This window comes from Anser brachyrhynchus (genome assembly GCF_964034855.1).
Source record: "Anser brachyrhynchus genome assembly, chromosome: 17".
Classification (NCBI taxonomy): Eukaryota; Metazoa; Chordata; class Aves; order Anseriformes; family Anatidae; genus Anser; species Anser brachyrhynchus.
Genome location: NC_137710.1, coordinates 385,781 through 408,701, shown reverse-complemented (window position 1 = coordinate 408,701; position 22,921 = coordinate 385,781). Strand labels below are relative to the sequence as shown.

At 44.0% G+C, this 22,921-nt stretch overlaps 1 protein-coding gene across 5 annotated transcripts in view; it reads right to left on the bottom strand.

Annotated features, from left to right (window-relative positions):
* Positions 1-22,921, bottom strand: part of TTC28 (tetratricopeptide repeat domain 28) — a 167,615-nt gene that overhangs the window by 5,757 nt on the left and 138,937 nt on the right. For all 5 annotated transcript variants that reach the window (XM_080558985.1, XM_080558986.1, XM_080558988.1 and 2 more), the window contains 9 exons: positions 21,432-21,572; positions 12,942-13,086; positions 10,001-10,180; positions 8,180-8,900; positions 6,287-6,411; positions 4,997-5,228; positions 4,465-4,541; positions 1,482-1,611; positions 286-393 (listed from right to left, as the gene is read on the bottom strand). In XM_080558985.1, coding sequence (XP_080415111.1) covers positions 286-393; positions 1,482-1,611; positions 4,465-4,541; positions 4,997-5,228; positions 6,287-6,411; positions 8,180-8,900; positions 10,001-10,180; positions 12,942-13,086; positions 21,432-21,572 — 1,859 coding nt within the window. The remainder of the gene's footprint in view (positions 1-285; positions 394-1,481; positions 1,612-4,464; positions 4,542-4,996; positions 5,229-6,286; positions 6,412-8,179; positions 8,901-10,000; positions 10,181-12,941; positions 13,087-21,431; positions 21,573-22,921) is intronic.

The following is a 22,921-nucleotide window of genomic DNA, read 5'->3' as shown; positions in this document are numbered from 1 at the left end:
AGAGGAAAACTTTGGGAACTTGTCAATTGATTATGATTTTATATCTCAAAATCTTCCAGTTGCTGGAGTCTATTCCCAGCTTTGACCTCAGCCAAGTCTTAGTGTTTGTTTTCCATAAGAAAATTACATTTGCTGCACCTCTTGTATGATGTATGATGTATGATGCATGTATGACGATGAATGTATGATGTCTGCAAAAGGTAAGAGGGTGAGATTACAATATAAGCCATTCTGATCAAATCATCAGATGGTTATAGGAGCAAAAACTTCTGTAAGTAGCTTTACCAAAAAGTGCCAGCAAGGACTGTAGAGCAAAGTGCATGGTCCTCCTATTAGCTTGTTTCCCAGTTTTCAGAATCACCTCCTCTTGCCCAACTTCACAAAGGTCAAAACCTGTAGTGGAATACGGAGCAAAAAATCATACCTCATAAAAAGATCCCATGTCCTAAACAAGTGTCATCTTGTTTATAACACAAACAGAACAAAGAGATATGAAATCCTGCAGTGTCCTGGAATGATGTCTCCTCACTTACTATGTACCTCTTGCTGGTTTGGTTTTATTACTATTTAACACACCTTCTTGGGAGCCTTATTGGGCTGGACATATTCAACACACACATACACAAATCGATCTGGTCCAAACTGATATACAAATGCACTGGTTGGTATTTTAGCTACAAATTATACGCAATTATCAGGGAATGATTGACTAAATGCATCTCAGGGGACAGGGTCTCACATGCTCCTAGCGTTCATTCATTAGTCCAAAGCTTTCTCACAGGAATGGGTCTGAGGAAGAACAAAAACCTTGGAATTTAGCAAATGAGGCCTGGGCAGCAAGAGGCATAAATGTATGAGAGAAACGATGTTAGACTTTTATGAGCTTTTCATGTAGTCTTCTTGGACAACTCTTTCTGCCTCTTCCATGCAAAGCCCTTCATCTAAACAGCAGCCAAGCCAGAATAAATTCTAGTTTGATACTTAGTTCTCATCTGCCTCTTCTGTAGAATGTAGACCCTGGTACATACTATCACCCTGATACGCCCTGTCCTTGTCCATTGTGCACGTTTCCCAGATAAAGGAATGATTGGTTCACTGCAGGTAGAAGACCAGAAGAAAACTCACAAGTATGCATTATGAACAACAGTGGATCAGGATCCTGAAATAAAAACAGGGTTTAAACCAACGTGACAGCACCAAGCTGCTGTAAACCCTGAAATCCATATTCTGCTGACTCAGGATAAGTTTTGGGGCATGAGAGAAATATTCATCCCTAGCACTGGCCAAACAGGGAGTGAAACGTCTGTGTACGTGAACTGGTAGAGATTTACTGAGCAGTCAGGGATCACATCCAGAGATGCAGAGACCAAAAAGAACCCAGACAAACAAATCTAAAGCTGTGAGATTTATCGCTACTTCAAGCCACCATATAAAACTAGCAATAGTTTTTAGAAAGATAATAGAAAGAAGTGTTTTCCTACCTAAAGCTGCCAGAAACTCATGACAGCCAGGAAGCCTCCAGAGTTGGACACTGATGGAAACCTGGATTGGTGCAGAGGAGAAATCTTGTTCCTTCTCACCTGCCTGAAGTTGAACCAGGACTTGATGTAGCTGAAAATAACAATGCAAACATTAGCCATTCCTTAGAAATTAAATAACTGCTTTTCTGACAATCACAGCTAAGGAAATACACTGCAAACAGCCCTTCCCCTGTACACCTGTACACTCAGCTGCTGGTCCTGAATGGAGCAGTGGGATGAAAGGTCTGAGCACAGGGAGCAGTCCAGAAACAGCAATGATGGACAAACTTGAACAGCAGCAAATCTAGAGACAGAGCAGGAGTGAGGGTCGGGGGTGTGGCAAGCAGAAACTGAGTGAGGAGAAGGAAGGCAGACTTTCCTAATACCTCTATGGTTTCCCAGGAATGAATTTTCTCAACTGTTCTCAAAGGACAGGAGTAGCAAAGTTGAGAAAAAAATGTGTTTATGAAGATCTGACACAAATTAAGGTGCCAAGATCCCATCTAACTCAAAAACACAGCCAGAGCAGGAAGGATGGAAAGTCATTAATCAGGGACCAGCTAACCTCAGGACCACCCATCTCTTCCAACCCACAAAGGCTTACGCAGTCTTTTTTCCACATTAGCACCATGGAGCAAATTCCAGGCCTGAAAGCAGGGTGAAGACACTACCCTGCAGCTCAGGAAAATGGCTCTGCAGTGACCAAGGCATTTAATTCTGCACAGCAGCGTCACTCCCCAGTGCATGTAATACTCACCATTCCCACCACATTTTTAACAGCCTTCATGCAGCAAATAACAAAGAAGGAAAAGACAGGAGAAAAGAAAGAAAGAACACAGGTTATTCTGTGCTATAAAATGCCTGTAATGGGGAGCCCTGCAGTGCAGGGACACATCCACATGCAAAACAGCATCCTGACTGGCAAGATGCTCTGTTCTGAGAAAGAAGGGAGCAATGGAAATGACTTGTGCTGTGAATCAGGAGTCCAGCAGTGTGGGAACAGGCGTCTGGAATCTGGGAGTGCCCAGCTCATCACAATCAACTCAGACACATAGCAGGCATATACCCAGTCCAACCCACATTCTGGCAGAAGGCTGAACATAGAACAAGCCCTTCTCTTGTTTTCTCTGGGATATATTATTGGCACTTAAATAGTCAGCAATCCCTAGCTTTTCCTTGTATATGTAGTAGTACCAGAGTTCGTACTTTTGTGTTTCCTGCCTTCCATTTTGCACTAAAAGTAAGTATTTTCTATTCAGAGCAAGAGATCAAACTCCCTGCCTTGCTGCTTCAGTAACGTCAAGAGCACCTGCTCCCTTACAACACCAATCAGCTTTACTGGAAAGACAGAAAAAAACAACACCCACTGACTGAGCTGTTCGTAATTATGCTTCAGTTTTGAACAAAGTCTTCTCTCCTTTGGGACAGGCAGAGCCTTGTCTCACCAACTGAACTGCTGAGAATAATGAGGGGAGAAAAGCAAGTAACAGCAGAAGATGTGAGAGCTAAACTGAAAAATCCTGACTTGTAACCAGATAGATTCTTGTGCAAAAGGGAATTCTGCCTAGGGTTTGGGCTATAGAAGAACATTTGCAAAAACAATGCAATACCCCTGCCAATACTTATTGCAAGAGGCACCTGAGGAAATAGTAAGTGCATCTTTTGCTAGTCATCAACAGCCATCTGAATGGTTTGGGTGATTTAATTATCTGAGGCAAGACAACAACCACAAAGTAAAGTCATTGACACTGTCACACATTCAGATCTACTGGAATGTCATTCTCTACGCGTCATATCCCATTTACTCTGGGCCTTCCTCTGGAGGTACGGAGAAAAAAATAGCCCTGCTATTCAACCACAGAAGTCTCAGACACTAACAGAAGAGCCAAGGCAAAAAAAGCAAAATTCCGTAAAGGACTAGCCATTAGAAATATCCCATATGTTATTGTAAATTTTGGCAAGAAACTCTTTGAATCAGACGTAGTCAAATGGATGGACAAAGCAGGCTTCTTAATGGATGATTACAAAGCTGTTATTTTGTATTTTGTGCAGATAGACTCACAATGACAGAAACCCTCTAAAACTACACAGGGATAAACCCAGATATTTACCATGGTACTTCCTTATAACATTTCTGCATGGAAAAAGGGTAAAAGAAAGTGAGCTTTTCACCTTTTTTTTTATATTTTTTTCACCTATTTTTTATATTTTTCACCTATTAACTATGTGCAGTGTTCACTTACTAAGGCAAGCACCAACATAAACCTCGTTAGGGGAGCAATCAGGACAGTAAAAAACATATAAAGGAAAGCCATCCAGGCCAGTGGCACAGAGCAAGGTTAGGTTCTGCTAGGCATACTACAAAGACTGGTAAGAGGAAGGAATGTCAAGCAGATGGGTTGTGTGTCTGGGGGGGGGGCACGACTCCCACAGCCACAGGTGGCAATGCCTTTCTCTTAAAGAAGGTGAATTCTTTCAGGAGAGCAATGAGCACTCAAACCAGAAAAAGCATAGGCCTGATAAAGTTCTCAGACAGAGCACTGTCCAAAGTTAGGTGTTCCTTGAGGTATTGGTAATTACAGTGGGCAAAGATGAGCCAACATAGGCCTTGAATAGGATGGCCAAAAAACAGTTAGTGCTTCTACCATTAATTTCCCATATTTTGCTTCCCCCTCACTGTAGTACATATTACGTTTTCACTTCTGCCACTGAACCGGGAGACCCTTCCAAGGCCATGCAGCCCAATAATATACCTGCATTTTATCATTCTGGACACACACTTTCATTCACACAAACAGAGAAATTTATAATTTAAATCCTGAAGACTCCTAGCAGCCTCTGGGGCTGATAAACCACGGCATAAACTGTTCTGTGCATTTCTGAATTTACTGACCTGGGAAAAACCATTTGGAAACTGGTACTGGAGAAAAACCTCCCAACTTACCCTGTTGATAAGCTGTTCTCCTGTTTCTGAAGCTGTGATAAGTTTACAAAGTGCCTGAAGTGCAGGGTTAGGCAAACCTGAAAAATAACAGAAAAAAACAGGGATTGTTCAATACTTGTTGCTTGCCTGCTAGAAACGCAACAATCTGAACAGAATATAACTTCAGATAACTCCTAAAGCCTCTCTCCCCCATCACTGAATGGTTCTGAAAACAGCGTCAATTTCCAGAAAACAAAAGGTTTTCCCACCTTTGTATTTGATTATACAGTTTCTGACTGAGAACTGGAAGAAGAAAAAGTCTCATCGTACTTCTCAGATACTGGAGCCAGTGGTAAATGATTACAATCTATGACAAAATTTACAGTACAAATTTACTTCTAAAACATCTGTCCTGTTAAATGCTTTTATTACATTGCTGTAGAAGCCTAGAACAACAGCATCATTTTGCAGGCTTACATCAAAGACAGGCAGGGAAAGGCAGACGTCTGCTTGGACGTATGAGAACAGAGCCCACGGCTGGCCTGCTTCTTACCTAGGAGGGACTGTATGGTGGTGCTGCACTGCTGCAGCCGCTCACCAGGGTCAGAGGTTGGGAAGAACACTGCTGCTGGAAGGCCACTGGCTGGAGGGTCTAACCGAAATCCTACTGCAGTGAGTAGTGCCTGCCAGCCTGGGATGCCACCAACTTTATTCTCCACACTTTGTTGGGAGGTATACATGGAATTGTGCTGCCCATTCTGGATTCGCTGCAATGATTTCTCCACCTGTGGGGAAAATACAGCACGAGCTTATTTTAAAAGCGATTTTTACTAACCACCTCATTTTTCACATTAAAGATGCAGGAACTATGGGCTGAGGGATCACAATGCCGATGCTGAACTTGGCTTGTCACAAACAGAAGGATGCCAGTGCCCTTGAAAACACAGGCTTCAGTATCTCAACACTCACATTTTTAAAATCACTGTGATGAGTGTCACTGGTCTCTTGGATCCTGGGGAAATGAATGCCACAGGAAAAAAAGTACCAGTTTGATTGTGATCATCTCCTATAAACCTGGCAGCTGCGTTTGTCCACACAGGATGACTCACTGTCAGGTTCCAGTCTCTTGAGTACACTGTGCATTACCAGGCAAGAGTGTGAAGCTATACGGTAAATAGTAAAGAGAGAGGTGTCCACAAAACCCAGCAACTGGGATGACTAGCAATACTCATAGGTTTCTACCATCCCATGGATACTCCACATTCCTGTGGGACCACAGAAGACACACCGGAAAGAAAAATACTAAAAATCATGAGATTATTCTTGTCATCTGGCAGCTTGACCTCAGTCCTGCTGCTCCCCACAGAAAGTTACTGTCAAATTTGGGAACAAAAGTGCCTCACGTCCAAGTATGCAAAGAGCAAGTGTTCACTAGCTCTGCATCTCTGTGACTGCTTCTTTGCCATGTCCATAGCTATTTTCTTGTAGAAACAATTAACCCCAATCATAATCTCATTTTTAAAGCACAGACCCAAATCAACAGCTCACACAAATCGGGTAGGTCTGGGGAAGGTTTTGCAACAATACAGTTAGCATCTGCTCTGGGGAGCCCATAAAGTGTCCCACTCTTTTCACACTGACCCAAAGTTTTAGCAAGATCACACCTTACGGTAAGAGAGAAGGTTTGAAGGCTTATATTTGTGAGTGGTTACACATCAGGGTATTTGTCTTCCCATTCTTCATTTATAGATGCATACCTATAGGTAACATCACTTCTCTGCTACATGGGCTCCAATGCCCCTACCTGTGCCCGCTGGGTGCTGTAGCGTTTCCTTTCTCTTACCAGATGTAGCAGGACACGCAGGGCATCTCGTGCCCTTTCAGGATGCTGCAGAATCTCAGTCAGGGCCTGTCCTACTAGCGAAGAAGGGCTGTTCAGCTTCATGTCACTCCCAATAAGCATGAAGCCTGCAGGGTCCAGATAAGAGACTTACTGAGAATTGAAACAGACTGAGAATCTCTCATTCGTTACAGGAAACATGCAAAACAGAAGATATCCTCTGCACTTTCAGACTAATGGAATAATGGTTTACTGTACACTGCACAGTTACAGTCTTTTCCTAAAGCCGCTGTGCACCCACTGCCCAGTTCTATAGACTGAACTTCCAGAAAACTTCTGCATGCTTATTATCATCCTCTATTAAACCAATACTGTATTCCTGCTCAAGCAAGTGGAAAAACACTGTCTTGCATCTAAACCTGTCCTAGCATGCCCCATGTCTCCTTTTCAGCAGCAGAAATCAAAAGATATAAAACAGTGCTCACAGAAACGGAACTCAGAAAAGCAAGAGCTTTCCTTGTCTCAGCCAAAAACCTGCCTTGGCTTATGTACCATATAAATGCTATCTTATCCAACCATCAGCACAAGGAACTCTGCCTATCCCTTCTCATCTACAAGGTATGTGGATATCTGTCCTTGCTCTGGTGCTCTGTCCGAGACTCACCACCAAGAGTCAAAGGTGGAAGCCAGGGATTGTGCATAATGAACTTGCTTACATATCATGGAAGAGGCAATACTAATGAAGCCTGAGTGGCTGTAATCCCCTGCTTGGTGGTAATGCCAAGCACCTATGTCCATGCTCATTCTGTTTTGCCTAAGAAGTGGTCACTTGTTTTTTTGAATGGTCTTTCCTTTGAGACAACAAAGTTTTACAAGGAAAATAAAATACAAATTGTACTGTGGACTCCAACGTAAACTCAGTTCCAATCTGATACTCTCTGAATCACGTCTTAACACTGGACTCAACAAGCTCGAAATCACTCTGTCAGACTTACTCCAAGTAACAAGCCGTAGCAAGTTTCCTGCTCCTACGGCTACATACAGTTTACATCAGAGCCATATCTACAAGAGCTGCCTGATCTAAAAAATACAGTACTGCTGCCTGTGCAAAACCAGACATTTGGGGAGTGCTTGCGGCTTTCAAAAACACAAGACTTGTGCTGAGAAAAACAAACAAACCAACCAACCCAAAAACCTAAAACCAGCTAATTTGCAATTATCCCAGTAGCGTTGTTGAACTCCAAGACTTGGTCTTTCTGAATCTCAATTCATTAATCAAATTGAGAAGAAGCAAACTCCAGCACTGTACCCCGGGGCTTACCCTGCTGAGAAATTTCCAGTGGAAACAAGGGAAACCTTTCTGCTAAACAGACCAAAGGAGTAAGCCCTGCAAAGCTTATGGCATGAAAATCATAACTACTGATTGCTGCTACAACTTCTAGAAGTACTACTCTTGCCTTCTTGTTAGATTTTCACTATATTCTCAGTAAAAAAGTTCTGTTAATTTTCTCCACCTAATTGCATCCCAAGCATACAGCAAGAAACTTGCCCCTATAAATTTCAAACGTGCAGTGGAGTCGTTGTATCACACATTATTTCTTTACAGTCATGAAATCGTTGTGACAAAACACACTTTACCTTGCAATTGCTTTATATTATATCTAATCTGTAGCAAACTTACTATACAATGAAATACTACTGTTTTCCATGACACTGACTTTCAGCCACACTCAGATGAATCAGGGCTTGAAAGAGCAGCTGAATTCTGGGCGAGCACAGGGAACATGCTACTCCCAACTACCTGCTAGCACCACTCCTTGCTTAACTCAAACTATTTGGCATAAGAGCCTTTCCCAGAAACCACGTTTTGTTCATCAAAAGGCAGATTCTTCCTACCTGCCCAGTTGGATGGATGGGAGAACTGCTTGCTGCTCTGTACAGTTTTCATCGCTTCACCAAGGGCTGCACTGGCTTTCATCCCATTTAAGAGGGAGGAATAGAAGGCATGCACAAACATTTTGGAAGCAGCCACTGGAACTGGCCAGAGTGACACGAGGACACATTGAGTCCCGGCAGCCAGGAATGCTCTTGTCAAGCCAATGACTCCATCGGCAGTGACTTTGCTGTTGGATTCTTGGTAAGAGCCAAGAACCACTAATTTAACAGGAAGCCGCAGATCCAGGACATCAGCTGCAGTCAGCAGAAACTCCTGAAGAGGAGGACAGTCTGAGATGCTCTCCACATCACTGGCATCATCCTGCATCCGAAGGGATTCTGGGATTGTGTAGGGATTCCCAAATGAACTCTTGCTGCTGACTGGATTGCTGTCAGTGTTGGGTGTCAGGACCAGAGCAGCCAGCTTCCAGGAGACATGGGTTGCAAAATGGACGCATTCTGCCTGAGTGAGGGCACTCATCACTCTCTCCTTTGTTGCTGCACTGCCAACTAAGGGTTGGCAGCCAAGTAACTCAGATACCATAAATGCTTCCTCTTCTGCAGAGGGCATAGGTCCCCATAGCCACCTGTCCATAACTGCTGAAGGGAGCTTGGGATTCCCTATGACAGCTGCCATTGAGGTAGAACTGGAGTAAGCAGGAGTACTCTTCCTCACATGGGACTACAGAGGGAAAAAGAAAGCAAAAAAGGGCTTCAAAGCTCTGTCTGTTGAGGTGTTGGTAGAAAAACATCCCATCTCCTTGGCTCTAAACAGAAGTCTGGTTGTCATAATAAAGCTTTGCATTTCATTAGTTTATTCCATTTAACTATTCCAAGGAACATCTCCACTTTAGTCCAGTCAGGATTTCTATCCCCACTTCTTAGGAGAATAAATAGGTAAGAATAGAAAGGAACAGACTTAGCCCAGGTCACGCTAGAGGGCTGTAGCAGAGCTAAAAGTATAAAGAAGATCCCAGTTTCCCACCTTAAGGGAGGATTATTTGTAATCATTGGTTTCTGGCACTTGTATTTCAAGGATCAGCATCTCCACTGCCAGCAACATGGTGCTGCATGCAACTGATTACTGGGGCCTGATACTGACCGGAAAAGCCTAATCCCCACATGAGTAACAGAGAAAAAAAAGAGACCCTTTTGCTGTTCCCATGACTGTGTTTAACATAGCGCAAGGCAAGACATGCAGCAAAACACTGCTCAGCAAAAACAGATTCTCCCTGGAGATGTGGGCCTTAGAAAAGCTGATGGTTGTTGCCATACATCAGCATGAAGATATTTCTGAAAGATTTGCCGGTGGTATTGGCTTTGCCTTATGGCTTCATTATCATGAGACATTAATGGCCTTCTCCACACAGAAAGCTGAGAAACAAACATACCAGAATGGGATAGGACAGTTAACTCACCAAGGAAGCTCAGTATATATCACAAACACCTACATCTCTGCAGTCTGCCGTGTAGCTCCACACCCCAGGACATGCCACCCTTTAGAAGAGGATATCCAAATGATCCATTCCCTTTGTTCTTCCAGGCATGCCTGGGGTTGTGATTTTGTGCTGCAGAAACTACACCAGAGTCTACTTCACACACAACTGGGGTGTTCAACATGCTCATCAGCCCTGGAAGTGCCTTGGGAAGGTGGTACATTTGTGGCTTCTATTCTTTGTCTGGTGTAGCAGGACAGAGCTGCTGCTATTCCAGCATGTATAGGAACTTACAACTCAGAAGAGAGGTTCTATGAGAAGAAGGTTTTATAAGGCAATGTCAGACCTTGGAGCTGGGATTCAGCGACTGGATGGATGGCACTGCAATTAGGCTGAAGCGCTCATAGAGGTACTCATTAGAGGAACTGCCCTTCAGGAGAGCAAAAGGAATGAGGTACAGTTCTCCCTCCAGAACCAGTATCAGCTGGCGGTGGCGGCCAACGGGCCCACTGGAATGCATCAAGCCCTGTAAAGTAAAAAAATAGAATCAGTTTGGTCCTTTCACTCCAGCAGTTCCCAGCCTGCACTCTCAAAAGTGTCAGGCTCTAGTCTGACCCCACGGTTTGGAAATATCCACATCAGAACTACTCTCCATGTGAATGCAGATGCAGTGACTGGTAGACACATAGTGGCATTGGACAGTTCTATAAAGCTGGATTGTTGCTTATCTGTGCATGAACAAACCCATTCTGTGAATGGGCCTTGAGTCCACTAAACATGCTCTGTAGTCATGCACAGCTGAAACAAGTTTGCTGGGACCTAGTCTCATCACAGTGCAGCAACTCCTCCAGCTGCAGTGTAAACTCTTTATCATTCCCAACCACCTGTATCTTGTAAATATTGCTAGCACCTCATCCTTTGAAAGAGAATGCTTTTTCTAGTATTGAACTTCAAAACAGCAACTTCCCATATAAAAGTAAAAAATCCACATATAGACTGTTTGTATGGCTTGCAATTCTAGATGCTTGACACTGTAATCAACCCAGAGTCACAAATACAGGTTTAAACAGAGAGTATCTTTTGGATGGAGATGTGAGACAGGGAGATTAATAAACAGAAAAGATGCGACTGGGCACACACAACGGCAACTGCTCCTGGTCCCACGTAACTGTGGGAATTTCAGTCTTACTTCACAGTATCACAGAATGGTTGAGGTTGGAAGGAACCTCTGGAAGCCAGCTGGTCCAACCCCACCGCTCAGGCCGGGACACCTAGAGCAGGTTACCCTGGACCATGTCCAAGAAGATTTATTTTTTTTTTAATCTTGTGTGTTGTAAAAATAATTAGTTATCATCTCAGGACAGAGGAACTTCAAAGCATTTACATTCGCTCCAGCTTAAATACCTGCACCAGGAAAAAAACATCTAAAGGACCAATGCAAAACGGCAGTAAATTTCTAAGCAATTGTACACCTTTAAGGTACTGGAGATAACCAGTTCAAGTAGTGCTGTTTCATTTTTCCTCTAGACTGACTGATGTTTCCAAAGACAAGCTAATTTTACAGTATTCACAGCAGGGTGGAGGCAAAGACCTAACATGCAGGACTATAAGTTCTTATAAGAATTTTAATTTCAAACCATTTGATCTCCATCAGATGTATCAAATATGTGTTTTGACAGGAGAAAACCAGCTACTTAGGCTACTAGGCAAATGAAGATGAAACTGCCTGAACCCATTTCAAGTAGATTTCTGAACTAGATTCCAATGTCTCCAAAACTGACTTCTTGATGGAAATTCTGGGCCTTCAACGGAACAGCAGAAAAGGTAGTGTGTTTTTCAAACACATGGCTTATATTTCATAAATAACACAGCCCCCCCCCCCCCCCCAACAAACAAAAACAAACAAAAACCCAACAACTCTGAGGCCTCACTCTTTTTGGAAGAAATAACACCCATGTTCTACCCCCTTTCTGTTATTTACCAAATGTTAATCCCTTTGAAATCTCTGCTTTAGAGAAAACTTATTTCAGCTGAGTTCCCATTTAACAGGGGACAGAAGAATCTTCTTTATTTTGCTGCCAACGGTAAACTACTACCATGAAATATCTAATGGAAACACAAACTTTTAAAACACAGGGGTGTGTGAATAATGTCAGAAAATCCTGAAGTGCAGACATACTGAATAAAAACAGTCCAACAGAAAAGAAATTGCTATTGTGCAGTCAGGGTGAATTTTACTGCTTGTGTCAGGTTTTATAGAGAGAGCTCAGACAAATGCACCTTGGTCCTAACACAATTCTTCCTCTCTGTCTTGTTCAGGGTCTAGCTGGAGCAAACTGCCCGACTGCACTGTGATGCACTGATAGCTGAGGATTAATTTGAGATACACTGACCCCATCTCACTAGCAATCAAAGAATAACAGGAATTTGCAGTTAATCTCAAGCGTTAGCTCTTAGGCAGCAGCAAAGATGAATTAATATTATTAAGAAATAGAATTATCAGTCTGGTGGTTTCCTCCAAAGGGAGTTGGGAGTGAATCAGAAATACCAAAAACAAGGTTATCTATAAGGGAGAATGTCAACAGTAGAAAGTAGAAGAAAGATAGCAATGCGCTTTTAATGGCTTTTTGGCTTTTGAAATGGGAACAAAATTCCTGAAGGATAACAAAATTTTCATTTAAAAGGAGATGAGAATATTAAAAGGAGATGAGAATAGTTGCTGACCTCTTGCTGTTTCAGGGGGAAAGGTATGCAGACTTTTTTTTTTTTTTGAATGTCTTTAGGGGAGAGGAACAGACACACAAACTGGCTAAACCATTAAGACAAAGAATCATTGAAAAGATGCTCTTTTGTCATTTCAGAAGCAGGAAGAAGGCTCACACTGCTGCATCACACAGCATAGGCACACATAAGGCTAACTCCCCCGTCCACTGAACCCAGCGCCATGGCCAGCCTTGATTTAGATGAATCTTCTCCATGCTCAGAAGAGTTTTTCATTCTCCCTGACCTATTTGTCCCTAGGTAGATCTGCCAAGTTTGCCAATTAGTGTTAGCGAATAAAAGATACGCTTTCTTCATCAAAAGGATTATACTTTGGCAGCTGACCAAAAGAGGCACCATCAGCAACATCCTTTATTTCCACCTCCCAACACATCCTGTCTCACCATCAGGGAAGATGAAGTGGAAAGCTCCATGCCTCAGAAACAATTCCCAGGCTGTCTATTCTTGCTTTCCCACACAACAGGTGATTTTGGTTAAGTGTATGTCTGTGTGTGCTAGAGGCTTACTCCTTCCAGTGGTCCTATCAGTAAGTCATAGAGTGCACGGAGCGGGGGTTTGCTGAAGGAAGTCTGCCTCCTCGGAAGAGATGATGTTCCATCCTTAACAGGAGACATGGTACTGCTGAATAGACTGGTCATGCTCTGACAGCTCCTGTGGGCGAAAGGCAAGTGAGAGGTTAGTTGCAGAAATCTGAGGTCCACAGCAAGTTGCCCTGCCTTCATAATGCTGACAATGAGCCAGTCCCAGTCCATCCAAGCAGATGACTGTGCTCTGCAAGATGCTTCATGCCAGGGCTTTATTCTCCCATTCAGCTTCACGCCACAATGAACAATGACATTAATGGCAGGGTGAACTAGCTGCGGAAGCGGCTTGCATTGCTATGGAGTTTCTCTATAAAATCAAGTGCCCAAAGTGCTGTTCACAACATTTATTACTTACCTATGAGTAGCAATTGTGTATGGGCAAACATGAGATCTGTTAACAATTGACTACAATCACAGGAAGATTTACGGTGGGGTTTTGCACCAACTAATCTAGCATGATACTGAAAGGAAATAGGAAAACAGGCAAGCAACGAGACATGAAGATTATGCCTGCACTTGCTGTCACTCCTCTGGATGGCTCCATGAAGTCAGAGTTATACATCTTAGGCACTGCCTCTGAAAAAATCCTGAGTTGTGTAAGCAGGTTAGAATCCATACTTCCAGCAAGACAGCTGATCTGAAACCTGCTTCCCTACTAGCTTTATCATTTGCTGCAATGTTGTTTTGCTCCCACTTTCCTGTTCCATGGGGTAATGGCAGTACAAATGACGGTTTCCTTTATTTGCTATCTGTCCATCTCCAGTCATTCTCTTACAGTGTTCACTGCCAAAACTCAGTCACAGAGCTGTCTCCAAGCCCCACCCAAATGCCACTACACAGTTCTTTTTCTCTCCACCCCAGCAGAACTGATTTAGTTTCCCGATGATTTTTATTTCGTGCAAGCAGCTGAACGGAGTTAATCTGGACCTGTTTTAAAGTAACAAAACCAACACTCTCCCCTCTGGTCCCCCTGCAGACTCATCAAAATCTTTCCCATCACTGACAGTAGTCCTCCTCAGCTCCGCTTTCCTTAAGCACCAAGAAGTCTTCCAAACATTGCTATTATTTCTTGAACAGCTCCTCACTGCACACTTCGTAGCTCACCTTATCTTCCCCGAAACCCAGCATGTTAGCTATTTTCCCACATGCTTACACCAGCCTCCACTCTTACCAAGTTCAAGCTGTCAGCTACTCCTTACAGGAGCAATCTCTCCCTCTCTCTCACCCCAAAACTGCTACTGGCATTTCAGGGACAAGAACAGCACCTTGTGCCACTGACCAGGAGCCTGAACCTGGAGAATTCATGCAGCTATTCCTTTATTATATACATTCCTTCCCAAACCAGTATTCATTCCCTTATCAGCTTCCATGTATATCAGGAGTCTACCCCGCACTTTATATATATCTATATCTATCTATCTATAATGTGATAATTACCTATGCTAATTAGGTATTTGAGCTTCAGTCATTTATCTGTACTGTGTGTTCATCTCATGCTACATGCATGACATGTTTCTGTACTTTCCTGTCTGCACATCCTTCTTCACAGATGCTGCAAGTGTAGCACCTGTACTAGTACAGGCCTTCATTAGTCTTTTGCACTACAGACACTCCTATCAACCGGTCAGCCATTTGGCAGTCACTTTCAGTTGCAAAGAGTACATGTACATTGTGTGAGACCTACATGCAGCTCTTGTACGTAAGAATTATTGTACCATCTCCCTGTTCTCCAGAGACTTGGAGGTACTGCCATCACCAAGAGGCTAGTGAATGTTATGTGAGTGCTGACCTGGTGCCCATTTCCAACATCCCACAGACAGCTTTGCACATGTTCTCCAGGGTGTCAGGCATCACCAAACACCAGCGCTCTGAGGAGACGGAGATGGCATGGGTACAAAAACTTACTGCCCTGCTCAGGAAATGATGTTGCCGCTCTCTAGTCTCTCTAATCCAGCAGCTGTGCTCCCCAGAAAGGTTATCCTTGGCATGGTGCCATGAATAACCATTTTATGTAAAAAGGATAATTTTCCAGAAAGTTTTAACAGGTGGGCCTTAAAAAAAAAAAAAAAAAAAAAAAAGAGGAAGGGAGTGAAATGAGACATTTAACAGTAATGGTAGAACAGGGTCTGAAGTACAACTAGAGTCACCACTGGGGCTGTCCAGCAATGAAAACAACAAATCTCATGCATAGAAGGCCACCCACGAGGGAACACATGCCCCATTGCCCTCATGGTGCCAAATGCATTAAACGGAGGATTCCATGTCAAGCTCATGCTCTGATGCTGCTGCACAGAGAAAGCCTCCTTCCATTCCTGGTCTCTGTGAACCACAGAGCCGCTCTGTCTCTCAAGCGTCTTCCAGTGCCGTGCACCTGTGCCAATTTATATCACCGGAAAGCAGCCATAGCTTCCTGGATTCATGACCAACCCCTCACACCTTCAGGACAGCAGACTGCAATGTCTTCTGTTAAGAATCTTTATTCTCAAAAAATGCCTTGCCTCTCTTCGTTAGTTTTACCTCTTGCCTGGATCAATTCCTAGCTATCACCACACGAAATAAACAAAAGCAGAAAGCTTTTGCATATGCAGGAAATCAGAACATAACTAAGTGTCCAATAGGTAGGTCAACTAATGACATTAATACAGTTGATTGCATATCTGCTATAGGCATATGTGACTGCACAGTACCTCTTTATACTCACAGATTAGGCCAAATTTCCAGGAAAAGATAAGGTGAACAAAATGTTCCACTCAAGTGCACACCTTCTGCCACTGCCAACCACAGGCCTGCGACACAGCCCTGACCTATTCTGACACATACCAACAAACAGGTTTAGAAACTTTCTTTCTCCCCTCCCTTTCTCTCCTCAGCTGCTGCAACCAGTCACCGGACCCGGCTTACCTCATGTCTAAAAACTATTCACTAAAGAAAAAATGATGCTATCGCCCATGCTTTCCACTAACAAGACCTTTGTAACTTACAGGCCAACAGGAGTAATTTAAGAATGCAAAGAGAAGCCTGGTGTCTAACTGTCCATGCTCTCCTACACAAACAGAGATGCTGGTGAAAGCACAGGCACGCTGAAACTACCCAGCACTGTTGAGAACCTGACTAGGTGACTTGTGTGATACCAAGTTTCTTGGCAGCATCAGGATGGATTCAGCACTATGTCCTCCCCTCTGGATCGCGCTCTGCCTAGCTTCATTGCAGCAGCTGAGTGAGCCAAGCGCACTGTGCAGTGCCCAGTTGTTTCTACACTATATAGCACAGATTTTAAAATCTGATGAAGAAATAGAATAGAAATTGTGCTTTCCCAATCCCGTGCATTCCTAGTGCCCTGATCCCCGTGTACTTAAAGCACACACCTCTACTATATTCCATCTGATATACCACTGAGGAAGGGCAGGGATACCCTCCTGCTTATCCAGGATCAAGTGAGCACAAAGAGCACTAGTCCAAGCAGAACAGTCCTGGCCTTCCTCAGAAACAGCAATTTGCCAGCAGGTGGCACTCACCAGCCTAGTCATCGGTGTTAAACATATTTAACAGACTAATTTATTGCAGGGGATACAAGTTTGATTACTCTAATCAGCAGAGCCTCCTTCATCTTGTTTGCACAGCCTAGCAGCTCTAGATTTATCCCTTCACCACTCAGATTGTTTTTTATTAGAACAAAACCAAAGGAATATCGTAAATCTTCCACATCCTTTGCGTGTCTGTGTACACACAGAGAGAGAAAATCCGTAGGGAGAGGCTGAACAGAGATTTTTAGCCAGCAGAGCAAACCTGGAGCCCTGGCCATCTCTCTCCCCTTCCTCCCTGACCAGTGCTAACAAACAGCTCTCCAGGTGGCCTGTCAGGCATCCAAGCCCAGGTGATTTCAATGCAACAAGATGGACACTTCTGAATCTTTCAGGCAAACACCCCTTCTGTGAAGGGCCAGTGCTGCACAGCAGCAGGTCTGAGCATTTCTACCTTGCTGTTGCAGTGTTCCCTCCCCTGATTTCTGGAACAATAAAATCTGGAGTCCCTGCACAGACTCTGCAGTGCTGCTTATTTATAATCCTTTGTATAAGGCATCCTGACCTGCATCAAGCAGAGGAAACAGCACAAACTGGGACTCAGGACTGCCCGCATATATCAGTGTTAACTCTGCTTCCGCCCTTTGTCTTGGAGATAGAGGAACAAAGCAATGATCCCATAACATCCTCAGAGAAAGATGGAGAAAACCCTTGTCATACAAGCCTTGAGCTCAGACTAATTTGGCATACCACCAGTCTCTCAGGGCCTGGCTTTGCTTGCGGAGGATGACTGTGACTAGGCACAGGAAGGAAGCAGCAGTTCATACTGCAGCCAGCACAGCACTGCTCTTGCCTTGGTACTCGTTAAGACTCTGAACAGGTCAAATATTACTCATGGCCAAGCACAGCCATTCTGGAGGGCTGGAGTCAGACTTACTGCTTTAATGGTCTGACAGTCCTGGGACAAATGGATATCCATCAGGCCTGTCACTTCGCAAGCCTGCCTCGAAAAGTCCTTTCCCAGACATGCAGACCCATACCCGCATTCAAGGTCTTGACATACAACACCAAGCTGTGGGAAGCTCCGAAAAACATTCAAATATCAAGCCCCTGCAGATGCTTTCAAGCACCCACAATTACCTCCAATACCCACCAGTGGTTGCGCATAACCCACAGGCCACCCAGCACTCCCTGCTTGGGTGGTCGGTACTTGGGCAGCCACAACACTGCCCCCATATGGTACAGAACCAGGCAGAGAAGAAACTCTCCGGCCACTGCTTTCCTAATCTGTCTTCCAGAGGCCTCACACTTTGTCCTTGGCCAGCCAGAACCCCTGCCTTAGCACAGTTTCCAGGAGGATCTGGTCCATGATCTTGCAAGGCACAGAGGTTGGTTGGGAGACAACAATGTCCTTGTCACAAGTAAACTTGCTTCTCAAGTTATATTACTCCTTACCTCCTTATTTGCCTTTTACAAACTCTCATTATGATGCATTGTAAAAATTGCCCTCAGGGAAGTATATTTTACACTTAAGCAGTGGCAGGGCTGATTCACACGTTTTCTGCAGGAAGGCAGACAGACTGTGTCCCCCATGATGGTGGAGAGGCCAAAGAAAAGGTGGGGAGCTATATTCAGGTGATGGTAATGATCACATTTCTTGCTTGAGCAAAAGATGATGAGCAGGGAAGAAATCAAATTTTAATCTGGTCTAAGAGTCCTACAGAGCAGAGAAAACAGAAGCTGTGTAAGACATGAGCAACTGGGATTGTGCTGGGATCTCTTGGCATGAACTGCTTAGACAGCTACTGGACAGTACTGAGATCACTGCGGTGTCCCTTCAGCATCCCTTTTTCCTCCAAAGTCCTCTTCTTCTCAGAAGTCCCTTAAGTTAACTGCCAAACCTAGGCATTTTTGCTTTTCTAAGCAGAGCTGCCAAAAAGCATACTATTCTCTGCTTGAAAGCCAGAATCACCAGGTTACCTGATGACAGCAGCCAGTGGGCACCCATCCAAAACCAATGGCTGCATTTCAGTCACCCACTTGCCATCAGAAATGGAGACTGGATGGCTCCAAACAGTCCCAGCATGTCTAGGGCCTCATTTTGACATGGGACCTTAACAGCATGTGCAACTCCTGCACGTGAAGGAACTCACACTGGCCCCAGGCCATGTAAACTCCCTTGACGATCTCCAACATTCAAACACAAGATGTGAACACTGCATTCAGGCCTCACATGAGGAATGCAGGGCCTGCCTTGGCAGCAGGAAAAGGCAAGCTCTTACTCTCAACTGCAAGCAGGCCCTACTCCCCTTTGTGCCCTGCACTGTAGAAGCCAAGGCAGAGGCCGTACCTTCGTTCACCGCTTGTGAGGCACAACGTTACCATCTCCTGAAGCACAACAGCAGCAATAACCCACTCATCACTGACCTACAGCTACGTGAATCCATGCCAGTATTAGCTGGCAGAAGAACAACTGCACAGAGGCGGCGAGCTGGAGGCCAGAGATGCAAGATGACAAATTTGTATTCTTCCTAAACATTCAACTCTGTTGTTTACCCAAACTCTAAAAGCTCACAGTTCCTTGCTAGAACTCTAGTCCAGTGCATAGAAATGCTGCCTACTCCCTTTTCCTTTCTTAATCTGCTTCCTTCCATGTAGACTTTCATCTGCTTCATTCCTGAAGCTGCAGGACTCTTTCAAGGATAACTCCTTGCTGTCCCAAGCTCACTGTGCAACATGCACTGTGCTGCATACTGCTCTCTACACCGCTAGATTAGGAAGAACCACGCAGTGTAACAATAGGACAGGTAATACTTTCTACGGTTCCCTTCTAGGCTCTGTAGCCTCTAGTTTCATCATCTGTGGGACTGAAGCAGACATAAGTACTCAAAGGTTTGGGCAGGACGATAGCACCTGCCCTGACTCTGGGACTCAGCAAACCAGGTACAAAACAGATGTGGCAGCATCAGCTTTACCACTAGAGCTCCCTGATATTCCCCCATCTGGGGACAAAAGTTGGGCAGGGAGGCCACACAGAAGTATCTTGCCTTTCTCTTGTGCAGCTTGTGAAAACATCAGTCACGTTTGCTTCTAGCTCTCCTTCTGATGCTCTTGTGAGGGTGCTTTTAATGAAGTGCTCAAGTTCCCCCATCCCTGAGATTCTCCTAATAGCTACAAACCAGTTAATTCACAAGACACCTGAGGTAAGCTCCTAGATCTGTGTTCAAGGAAATGCATTTAGCTCCCAAGAAGCAGAAAGACACATAGATGCTGCATAAATGGCCTCCGTGGTGTTCCTGAGGATTGCATTCCCCAGAGTAGAACCAGAGCATATTTTCCCTTTGTAACCTGAGAGAAGTTCTCCTGTTCTGACCCTGATGACATGGCAAAATGTGTCAGCAATCCTGGGGGTCTGCCTGTTTGATCCTGAACAAGCAAGTACTGATAATTCACCACCACGGCGGTAGCATGAATAGGTAAGTATGTGGACTGTGGAAAGAAAAAACAGACAGTTGTTAGGGCCAACAAGCAGCTCCCAGTTTCATGGGGATGCTGCTGCTACAGCTCATAAGCTCCAGTGATTGCTCCCTGTACTGCAGGCTGACTGCTTTCTCTTTTCCAGCTGTGAAAGGCCTTGAGTGTCCTATGCCCATATTCTACGCTGGAACACAGATCTAGACAGAAACCCTGGGCTGCATCATGTAGCGTCTCTCCGTTATTGGAGCGGTAACACAGGAAAAATTCTGTCTTCAATGGTCATTTCAAACACTTGCCCTAAACAGCATGGTGGTGTGAAAGACTGAGACCTGTGCAAACTATAAGTGACAGAAAATGAGTGGAGATGGCATAGCTAGTGCACAATCCTGTAACTCTGGAAATGCAGCATATTACCACCTACTTAGTACACCAGTTAAAATCCACAGAAACAAGTACTTCCACCAGAAGTGTGTAAGCAGAGAGCTCCAAGTTCCACAACTCACAGACAGCAGGGACAAAAACAGACTTCCCCTGCAATTGTTCAGATGGTCAAAAATGGCTCTTGTCCAGGAGAACAGGAAATTAGAAATGGCTGCCCCTCAAGACCAAGTTGCCAGTTTACAATTGCTGACAAGTCTTTGATGGCTATCACCTTAACCTATCAGGTTCAACTAGAAATGCAATGAAGATGTCAACCCCTACATCTCCCAAACCAAGCTACTGGGTTCCTAAGTGAAATACACAGTCCTGTCTAGGTCTCTGCCCATGGCCCTCCCTCTCAAAAGAAGGCACAATGATGCTTTCATTTGTTGTCCTGCCTCCTTTCTATCGAAAATTTGTATTTCTAAAGAAAGAAGCAATAGGACCCCATGCCCAAACCATGAAGATTTTTTCGTCCTTCACATGTAAGATTTGAGTCTGTAGAATAAAACCAAGCCCCAACAGGCCACATATCTGTCAAAGGACACTAGGCACCTGAAATACCTGTCCCAGGCTGGACAGGCGTGCAGCAGTGGGTGGTACTGGATTCCCAGTCCCGTCAAGAGCAAGATGCAAGGCTCTCCTGAGAAAGGGAAAAATTCTCACTGTACCAAATTAACGCAAAAGAAAAGGATTGAAGGGGAACACCTATGGGCCCCTCTGCTCAGAAAGGAAGAGACTACTGTACATACTAACATGGGGACCTTATTCCCAAGATAGATGCTTAGTGTTCCCCAAGCATCAGAGTTGTGAAGACATATCCACAGGAACGGTTACTGCAACCAAAATGAAGAGCATCAGTTTGCTGTCCTTGTGTCCTTGAAACACGGGGAATAAGGGAGACCACTAACAACGTCATCAGCTCTACTCTGAGGTCACGGCAAGACATCTCATTCTGCTCCCTGATCCCCACAGCGCAGCACTGTATTCTCACCTGTTCAGGAGGTTGTTCCTGCTGACCATCCTCAGGAAGCCAGTTGGATCAGTCACTGAGTTCAGCTTGTTATTCATCTCCTCATACTGTTGGTCCATGATATCCCCAGCTTCACTCTCAGTCTCACTGCTAGCACAGGCTCTGCAGAGGGAACAGCAGGTTGAAGGAATCATTGGTGCAGGACAGAACAACAGCTTTGTAACAAATGCTCAGCCAGTTTGAGAGAAAATTAATTTCAGACAACCTCAACCAAATGTTAAAGTCAAACTTTCCCTGGATTGCATCTCCTCTCCTGTTAGGCATACAAGATAATAACAACCCTGTACCTTCCTCTTGCCCTGGGCATTCTTAAGGGTTTAAAGCATTACACACAATGATAGAAATACAGGACCCAAATTCTCATGCTCAGCAAACGGATAAGGACTTGTGAAGCTACTGAACAGAAAAGCTGATGTTTAAAGGAAACACCAACTCAGCCCTTGAATTGCCTAAGAACATATGCTAGCATATCCTTTCCACAAAAAAACAAGACAACAACAACAAAAAAACCACAACTCTCCAAGCTATATATGCTCCCTTCACTGGCAAAGCTCAATATACAAAAGGCAGCTGTGTTGATGTTCCTATTATACAAACAGGGAAAGACACACATAGACAAAAAAACGACTCCATCAGTGACACTAGGACAGCAGCAACAGAGAGAAATACAGAGGAATGTCTAAATGACCATCTTGTCGTAGATTTTCCATTTAAATGCTATGGTAGCACTTGTTTTTCCTTTCTGAAGGCAGAAAGCAAACAACTATTGTATGTGCATTTATAACAATCCCTTCCTTTAATTTAATAAATAATTTGCATATCATATGGTGCATCACAAGCCTTGGAATTTGTACACTTAAGCTAAAGCTGCTGGGCTGCCTGCATCTCACTTTTGCTTCCTTTTACTGGGTTCCTGACAACTTACAGCCTTTCCTCAAGGACACATTTCTCAATAACAAGCACATGAATCAAATTATTGTATAACAGGTATTTGTGCAGATAACTATACATGTTGCTGTATGGACCACAGGATATCTTACAAATATACTTCCAGGTCAATATCATTTAATAACCTGAGAGAATAAGCCTTAACAAAAGCCATTCACTTCTTGAACATTGAAATGGGACTAGTCAAACAAGAGTCAAGAAGAAAAAAGGGGGGGGGGGTGAGGGTTGTGGGAAGAAAAGGTTGTCAATGGCTGTCTCCTGTATGTTTTTCTTCCAGCTGTAGGCATGCTGAGTCTTGAGTCCTGGCACAGTTTTAAGTATCACTCACGATGAATATTTGGAGCTCCTACAAGAGTTAAAAATCTTGAGTTCATGAAACCAAGAGAGCAGGTCACACGCTTTCCCAGAAAAGAAAGAAATCTATCCCAACACAAATTCAAGCAGTCTTCAAAGTCTCTCACACTTTATTTTTTTGCAAGTATGTGTTATTTGTTACCTTAATT